Below are 9,686 nucleotides of genomic sequence, written 5' to 3' on the forward strand. Positions count from 1 at the left end.
AGGATTTATATGTCCCGACAGGCTGGAACAGGGAACGTATGGAATAATGGAACGTACAGCTTCGTCGGTGTAATGACGCGACGGTCCGCATCGGACGAGGCGGTTTCGACAGAAGGGACACAGGAGAGAGAGAGAGAGAGAGAGAGAGAGAAAGGAAGTGAACGGGATCGGCGCGGCGCGAGGGCGGTAATTAAATTAATGATGCAATAATCACGCGCCTCGTGACCGAATAAATAACGGTCCGTATTAATATCGCATCCGAGCGGGGGATACGCGGTATGTAGGAACGATCATGCGCGTCGAATTGCATTTTCGCCGGTGAGATCGCGCCGCGCGCGCTCCTGTAAACGACAAATAACAATTACCACCCATGGGCCACGAGCGACGACTCGTGATAACTGTGTTTGGCCATGGTAAACATGTAAACGCCACCGGAAGGTTTATAGTGTTTTTTTCCATTTCACTCGACGGAGGCAAAATTCGCTGCGAGACGAACGCGCCGTACCCTCTCCTTTCCTCTCCTTTCTCTCTCTCTCTCTCTCTTTCTCTCTATCTATCTAACTATTTATCTTGTCTTGTTTTCTCTTTTTCTCACGTGGATTTGATCTTGTCGAGCGTTTCGTTTAAACCGAACTATTCCCAATTATTTTTTAATTAGTGCTTTAATAGCTTGTTAAATTTTCGCGAACAATTCGTGAAAATTGTATGTTTACTGTTACTGCGGATGCTACGCATGAAAATATATTTCCCGCTCTTTCATTATTCCGGTTACGGAACGCAGGGTTATAGCATAAATTGTTGTAAAACGTTTTATAGTGATTATTTCATTTGCTAATGCGTTACGTTGAATATATTTATTCATACGTATTTCTTTCGTTTCCTCATCGGAAAAACGAGCGCAACATTTTTTCCCCGCCCCTCCCCCCATTCGTTTTGCAACGGGAATGTGAAATAAACGTGGCGCGAAAAACATTTGTTATTACAATGGATTTTTCGGGGATTTAGATCTTGCGTTGTACATGAAACTATGTTTTCACGGGTCACATAAACAGCCGGGGCGTACTAATAGTATATTCGTTTTGTTCACTTCACACTTTCTTCCGCAAACCAGTTTTTATCTTGATTTTCTAATCCATCTTCTGCACATTCAGGAACGACCTCGGAACGATAAAGGGCGCTTATTTTCCGGATTGTTACAAGTGCACCTTCATCATTCTTTACGTCGACTGTTGGCGGAATAATAAGCTTTTGCCTCGGTTCTTCGGATGCGAGATTTTTTTCTTTTCTTATTCGCATCTCCCGTCGATTTGCTTTGAACATAATTTTTATTTTTAACCGAAATGTATCGCGACATCTTTGCAATTATTTCAATTATAAGAGACTACGTCTCACCGCGCTATTCATATCGGGATTTTATTCAGCGAAGACTTTATCGCGACAGCGTACCGCTCCAGTTCTAATGATAATGACAAAACCCATTTTCTTTCCTTTCCAGTCGACTCGATCCTTTTACCGCCCTCCAACTTCTACTTCGAGCATTGCGCCATTATAATTATTCCGTGAACTTCTTTCTTCCAACCGGGCATTGACGGAATAATTAATAAGCATCACGCTAATTACTCAGCGACGGTATTATTAATATTTTCATCTCACCTTTACGCGGTAATACACTCGCGGTCACCGACCGTAACGATTAATCATTCTACACAGGTACATTTCTGCACGTTTATTTCTGTATCCGCTCGTTTCTTAGGTGACACACGTTTATTTGCGAAGACCTATCACATTCTTACACAGTGTCAGACTTAGTGTCGTGTCTCTAATTAGAAGTACAGCAATCGTAATAATGTCGAGGGAACTGAAGAGACTTTTCACGTTCGTTATATCTTTTACGTCCGTGTTTTCTTTTTCTGCGGTGCAGCGCGGTATTCTTACTTATATTACAGGGTAAGCGAGGATTCTCGCGGGACGGAAAATTCGGGCCAGCAAGAGAGAGTCGGTCGATATCGTGGGCGAAGCGCGGTCATCCATGCAGCGACCGGATAACCGGTCGAGTCACTGAAAAATTCCATCTTCCCGTCCGGATATCCCGGGAGTCCTATCGGGAATAATCACCGAAAGGGAAGCAAAGAAAATTAGTTTCGATCGCTCGATCCCGAGTTCGGTATCGTCCGCTCCCGACCGACAAATTTCCGGGACGGGATTTACACGACGGGTTTTATCAACCGCATACTAAAATATTCAATTATGTGCTTCTTCTTTCTCTCCCTTTTTTTTTTTCTTGGAGTCTGCCAGACTCCACGGCCGGATGTAAATGTCGAAAAATCGCGACGAATATCGCGTCGCGCGTCGAGAGACTTACTGTTAATCCTTTGTTCTCCCCAGCGGGGAAAATACTCGAGTTCTCGAGTTTATTGCCGTTATAACAGGCTACAACGTGAAGTATTAATTGTATAGAAAATTAATCCCTGAGCTGTGAGAGACTCGTTCATCTGTAACATTTGTGATAGTGCCAAGTAACGTTTGTGTATTAAAAAGTTTGACAAGTTATTAAAAAATATATACGTATATGTATTTAAAATACGTATATATACAGAATAATCATAAAAGACACAAATTTATACGTTGGATTTACACAGAGTATGTTAATGGAACTAGGTGGATAAAAGAAAGATTAATATAAATTTTTGTCCACATGGAAAGAACAACTTTTTTGTTGATGTATCTAAAAATTTAGATCTGAAAATAATTTTATCAAACCTTCAGAAAAGTTATCTAGAAAGCTCAAAATATGATGTCCAAGAAGTTTTGACATTCTAGCAACCAATTGGAGCGTTTTACATATTATTTTTATATTTTAACGAAATTATTTTCAGATCTGTTTCGAATTAAATTTTTAGTTGTTCTTTCCACGCAAAAATAATGTATTAAAGAATTGTAAGATTCAAAAATCTATAAGCAGAAGTATTCTTATTAGTAATGGTTTGTGACAAACTGATATAAAAAGAGAGATCAGCTTTAGAAATTATATTAAAAATAATTTTACTATAATTTCTATAATAATACAGTAGGAACATTCGAAAGAATTCGACAGTCATTAATTTGACGAATGAAAGTTTGCATTTTTGCAGAGGAGAGAAATTTCAAAAAACTGTTGTAATTATTTATGAAACATATATAAGTATTTTAAATCAAGATATATAGTATAAACAATAACTGACAGTTATACTTGTTTCTGACTCAGCGATTTCGTTTAACGATAGTTATAGGAACAAGCTCGCGAATCTACTCGCGAATCTTTGAAAGTTAATAAAGCATTTTGAACATATGTATATGAATTTTTTTCAATTACTGGACTTTATTAACACAGTATAAGTTTGATCTCATCTTTATAAGCACACACACACACACAACACTCCGTATATGTGAATGCGCTAGGAATTGTTCCTCTAATGTGTGTCAGCGTCGTTAAATTTACAAGCGAAACATCAGTTGTTTTTCATTCTCTCGATGAATTATGTATCCCCGACAAATATTTCATTAATACAATTATGTTATATTGGTGCAAATATTATGTGCCGACTGAACCATCGCGTGATGCGTGCGATTATATCCGTTTATATTGTATTATTGTGTAATATTATCAAAGTTCTATTTGCTAGATATATAGAGCAATAGTAATATGTGAGTACTGCGAATAATCACCGCGTATACATTTGCTTGCGTTATTAACGCTCCATCATTTATAGATTATACATTTTCTTTTACTTCCTATGTTTAGATTTCCATTATGTAGAAAAAAAGAAAGAAAAAAGATAAATAGGTTACGATGTTTCGATATGTTCGACGCGTGTAGCCGTCATCTGTGTCTCTTTGAAGGTTGTGCATTAATTTATTATTTTCAATCTGCGGTTCGCCGACTTTCACATGTAATGAACGGTATTTACGAGCCGCGTCATCATCTAGTTTCCGTTGTGCCGTGGACCGAGCCGTTTTGGTCTGTTTATCGAAATCTGCAGCCTTTCGCGAAATTGCGTTTAAATAACGATCAATACTGATCGGTAAAATGATTTGTTGTTCGCACATTTTCACAAGATATTGGCTTATTACTCTAATAAGGCCGACTAGATTGTTATCATGCGCTCGATACACTCAATCCGGTTAGACGATCGCACGCGTACGTAAACAGCACACAAGGATACATTCCAATTATGTCGATCAATTTCACTTATCTATTTGAAAATCACCGGCCTTTACTTTCCTCGACTCGTTACTTTACTCTTCCTTTCAACGTAGCAAATAGTAATTACACTTTTATTCTTAATTAAATGGCTAATGGTTTCTGCTATCGTTTTGTGCAACAACAGTTTCTAAGCAATAGCTTCATTAAAAAAAACGCATACTGATACAAGCAATTAGAGAATCGCACGATAGCTGACTGCATGACAAATGAACTCGACATCGACATATATCAGCATTCTGAAAGACTGCATGATTAAAGACTGAGATCTCGTTTTTCAAGTTTTACGATATTAAAGTCGCAATTTATTCTTGCTGAGAATATTATTCCTACTGACAGTAATTCTAAAAAATAACAGTTTTAGGCACAAATTTATATTTTATTTTTGAAAATATTTTAAAATCTTTAAAAAAAAAAAATAAAAATTAACTTTCGTTCGATTTGTCACCCAGCGTCATTTTTACAGTAATTCAATCGTGATTACTATTACGTATTGAGAATAATTCTAAAAATAATAATATTAAGAATTAGCACATATTTATTCTTTGTACTTTAAAATATTTCAAAAAGTTTAAAAAATAAAAAATGATTTTTTTTGTTCGATTCTTCCACGGATCCGTTTTTATATTAATTCGATTGTGAATACTAAGAGTAAAAAATTGTAAAAGTAAAAGTACTGAAAATTGGCACAAATTCAAATTGTGTATTTAAAAATATTTTAGAAGGTTTAAAAAATGATAAATGCTTTTCTGTTTGACGGCGTCGTTTTTAGTAGGTAATTTGTGATAGCGCAAAAAAATCTCGCGACAATGTAAGATGAATGAATATAGAAAAAAATTTTCATTTATTAATTCCTGCACTTTGATAACGTGCACGCTTTGAAGTTAATCAACAAATTAAAATCTGTTTACTCACCGCCGATGACGATGAAATCGTATTGGTACTCAGGCAGAATTTTTGGCTTTACACGCTCGCACGTTTGAGACACCTTCTCCTGGGATCGTATAAGCATATCCAATATCGTCATAAATATCAAATATTGTGCTCCCGGACAACCTTGGGCAAGGCTCGGTCCTGATATCGGGCATGTTGGACCGACTGACATATCGAACGACGACATTCTGCGAACAATAATTATCATTAGAGTATCTGCAGCTGAACGATAATTGTATTATATTATTAAATAGAACAAACGAGAAGAAGCATCTAAAAGTTTAGCTGGATGAGATCTGAAAGTAATTTTGTTGAACTATTAAAATAATTTCTGAGAGGAATCTCTCAAACATGATAAGCTGCAAAAGTTTTGAGGAGCTGCTAGCTTGAGGATTCTACGTATTTATTTTGATGATCCAACAAAATTATTTTCAGATCTGTACCTATAGCTAAAGTTATATGTAAGCAAAATCGTCTTTCATGACATGAAAGCATCACAAAAAAGATTATTTTGCTATTGTTTTTATTAACTGATAATTCAGAATATATCAGTAAATAATAGTGCCAATAAGAGTCAAGATAAACGCGTGTAAATGAATTTTATTTATTAATATAATACAACAAATTATAGACGGTTCTGATCCTTTTCTTTACATCAAAAGAATCAAAATAAAGAAAACGGCTCAATATTGAATATAGTCGTCATATAAAACGCGACATTAAGAGAAAATAATCTGTGACGAGATTAGTATTGTGCAAGATATTTTACAAAAATATACATACAGTTAAATGTTTTGAATTTAAGTAATATATGTAACCGAAACTTGTAGTTATGAGATAACTGAAAACTAAATTTAAAAACAATAAACCTTAAATGTAATGAATATATCCATTAAATTTCTTGCAAATTAATATAAAATTTTATGAAGAGTACTTAAAATGTCATGTACATGTACACAAATATACTTTTCAGTTGCAAACACATTAAATTTAATGTAATGTCATGAAATTAAAATTATGTAACGGAAGCTTGTATAATTTAATACTACATTAAATTTTATAATTTTATAAATTTTTAATAGCGTATTATCCAAGCGCATGCTAAGTGAATTTCCAAATTAAATGAGAGAATAGGGTAACTGTCATAATTGCTTAAATTGTCCCTATTAGTGCTTTTGTATTTTGATAAGTCATAAAGAAAACTAGCACGAATAAATAAGAAAAAATATTTTTTTTTAAGTTATATAAATTATTAATGCATACGATACCGAAGATAATATTTTATTTTTTGAGTATTAAAGTATTTTAAATATTTTTCGACAGATATGAGAGATTTATGTGAATCCATTCCTTCATTAATGTGTCTTGGAGCTGAGAATGTTATGTTATATGAGCGTACATTAAAATAAATATAATTGAAATAATGATTTATGTAATATTAACTTAAACAATTAGCTTAAATTTATTACCTGTTTTAATAACTATATGTTAAAATGAGTCAAATGTGGATAGACACCCAAATTGGGGGCACATTAACAGGGCCATCGCCACTTGGACGACTCAATAATAGGATCAAAAACATGTTTTTTATTTTTTATTTTTTGTCAAAAACATTGTAAAGTATTAACATTTTTTAGATTAAAGAAATATTATAAGAAAAAGAAGTAGTTGAAAATTTGATTGCAAGCAGATAAAATTAAAGCTACAATATTTAATAATTAATTCAGTAATAAGCAAATTGGCTAAAAAGCACATTAATAGAGACAGTTACCCTATAAATAAATTAGAAATAACAATTTTGATGATAATAACGAAACTTTTTACTTACATGACAAATGCTTAGGTAAATCCGCTATTCACGTAACGGATCGAACGCTCAAGCACGTGTGAAAGTCGTGATTAAACTGAGGCGTATATAAATAATGGTTGCGTTCAGCAGACTTCATAACGCTCGCTGCTATTGGATGATTTAGAAGAATACACCAATAGCAGCGAGCGCTTACGGATTTGTTTCGCAACAGTTGAGTCTGTTGAACGCGACCATTTCAAAGAACAACAAAAAGAGGCAAACATACACGGAGAAAGATTTCTTTAATTCAAAGAAATGTTCCTTTGCTATACAGTTAAAGAAAAATTTTCTTTGATTTGAACATAATTTTGTTAAATCAAATAAATTCTTTTATTTTAATTTCAGAAAATAATGTTTAAATTAAAAAAAATGATGCTCAAATCAAAAAAATTTTTTCTTTAACAAAGAAACATTTCTTTGAATCGAAGAAACCTTTCTCTGGATGCATCATGTCTTTTTGAATAAATTCAAATACAGCGGATCAAGAGATTCCGTTTCATTGTTTTAGTATTCAAATTGTTAATTTATTTCTTTTTCAAAATCATTTCTGAAATCAATCTTTTGTGTAAAAATTTTTCTTTATCTAGAATTTCGAAACTTCCTTCCAATCAAACTCATGAGAGAATTCAAGTCTAGACGTGCAATAATAACCGAATGTTGCGTCGTATTCTAATTAATATGATTTTTGTGTATATTGATATGCGGTTTTGATATTCTTTTAATAGTTTGCCCGTAAAATGCATGCCCGTAATCCTAGCAATCTATTCTATTGTATATACTACATTAAAGTGAGATAAAGTTGAGAGATCGGAATATATGTAGCAGAATGCAGAATGTCTCTATCATGATTGCTGTTCTAAATGTTATTGTTACATTTATCCCCCGTCATGTATATGTATCTGTCGATTGTAAAAAGAGACGACGGCGAGAGTGTGATCGTAAATTGATTGCGATATTTGGTACACTTAACAGATCAATGCATGGAAGCGCAATAACGCGAAACCACGTAAAGCCACGATTTACGCGTCGCATGACGGCACGTGAGCCCGCAATTCCAACTATCGTACAAAATCATATTTAATTGGCGTTTACTAGCTGCCTGTCACTACGACATTTCGCACGATTTCTAGTTTTTTTCAGAGGCAGTTAATGTTCATATCCGTTGCAAGTTAATCGGAGTCAGGGACTTTTATCGAAACTGTCGCGTAAACTCACTTTTCCGCCTCCGAGAAACTTGACGCGAAGGAAATACCTGCCGAGTGGAAACCTATACTTACATCGTTTAACCTTAAGCGAAGGAATCTGCCGTATTAATGTATAATATATTAATCCAATATTTCGCGATCGAATTTAAGACCCATCGATGATTGGATTCCTTGTTTTTTTTTTTTTTTTTTTTTAGACGCGCAATCTATGTCGCTCGGTTAATTACCATAAGCTTTCGTCCGCGGCGACACGCACGCAGCGGAGGAGCACGGCGTTTAACATAAATAAATATTCCCTTTAATTAACGGGAATAGTTAATAGCATTGTAATTAACCGAGCGTGTTAATTAATTCATCCCTAATTAACACTACTGCCTTTCTGTACCATTACGCGCGTGCATTTGCGCCCGGAGAAACGAAATACGGGGCCCACAAAGAGTCGTCGCGATCTAAGCGCAATGATTATCGCGATCAATTTACATAATTTGTCGTTCGTGCGCCGTACGAGAATCGCATATTACTCCTTCCGCCGATGCGAGGGACCACCACCTCCGCGAAAATCGTGCCGATGTTAATTAACATGCGCTAATTTCGTAACGTCGAAATCCCCCCCGGGTCACGTGAATCACGAATGACACGAATGGGATCGCGTTTTATGTCCACCATTTATAATGTACACACATCAAACTGTTGAACATATATGGCGAATGCGCGTATGATTTATTGCAACCGAGCTACAACACGAGATTGTGCAAAAAAGCGAGAGGAGGGAGGGGGAGGAAAAAAAGAGGCAAAAAACACGATAGGGTCCGCGGTTAGCGCAGACACAAATCGATAAGCTCCTCGTACTCCGAAACCTTTTTCTGCGAGAGCGGGATGAGTTCTCGAGCGTTAACAGTCATACAATTTGGATATCGCGATAACGCAGGTGTTGCCGAGGGGGATTAAAATGGCAAATTGGGATCAATGGGAAAAGAAGTCAGGAAAAAAAAATAACGCGGATTAACTCTGACTTGTGAAATATTTTACAAAAAAAAAAAAAAAAAAACAAACAAACAAATAATACTAACGTTACACTGGCTGGGGAGCACAGCTCTCCTCTTGATGAATCTTTCGTCGATGCACTCCGGTAAACACGTGACCCGGTAAAAGCTCGCACGTGCAACGCGCGGTTTTGATGCAGCAAACGGGCAAAATATAACTGTAAGACCTCTCACTGTAGAACCGCTACTTTATAATTCATCTCCCACTCTCTGTCAGTCCGATTCCCCGCCGAAGGCACTCACTATAGATCACGTCAATGAATCCGCACGTAAAGGAAAGGAAAAGTCCCGTGTAATTTTTGTTTTTACTGGAAGTGAGATACGTCTCGGTAATAAATGACAGACGATTGATAATACGTGACGGCACCTTCGAAGTTTTGCACGAAGAAATACGATGCGTAATACAGCTTAAAGCC

At 35.6% G+C, this 9,686-nt stretch overlaps 1 protein-coding gene across 2 annotated transcripts in view; it reads right to left on the reverse strand.

Annotated features, from left to right (window-relative positions):
• LOC108751288 (glucose dehydrogenase [FAD, quinone]) overlaps positions 1-9,424 on the reverse strand; it is a 30,758-nt gene extending 21,334 nt beyond the window's left edge. For both annotated transcript variants that reach the window (XM_018491384.1, XM_018491381.1), the window contains exons 1-2: positions 9,298-9,424; positions 5,156-5,361 (exon numbers count right to left, since the gene is read on the reverse strand). In XM_018491384.1, coding sequence (XP_018346886.1) covers positions 5,156-5,360 — 205 coding nt within the window. In that variant the 5' untranslated portion in view covers position 5,361; positions 9,298-9,424. The remainder of the gene's footprint in view (positions 1-5,155; positions 5,362-9,297) is intronic.
• Positions 9,425-9,686: the final 262 nt, after the last annotated feature.

Source organism: Trachymyrmex septentrionalis, unplaced genomic scaffold (genome assembly GCF_001594115.1).
Source record: "Trachymyrmex septentrionalis isolate Tsep2-gDNA-1 unplaced genomic scaffold, Tsep1.0 scaffold43, whole genome shotgun sequence".
Lineage (NCBI taxonomy): Eukaryota > Metazoa > Arthropoda > Insecta > Hymenoptera > Formicidae > Trachymyrmex > Trachymyrmex septentrionalis.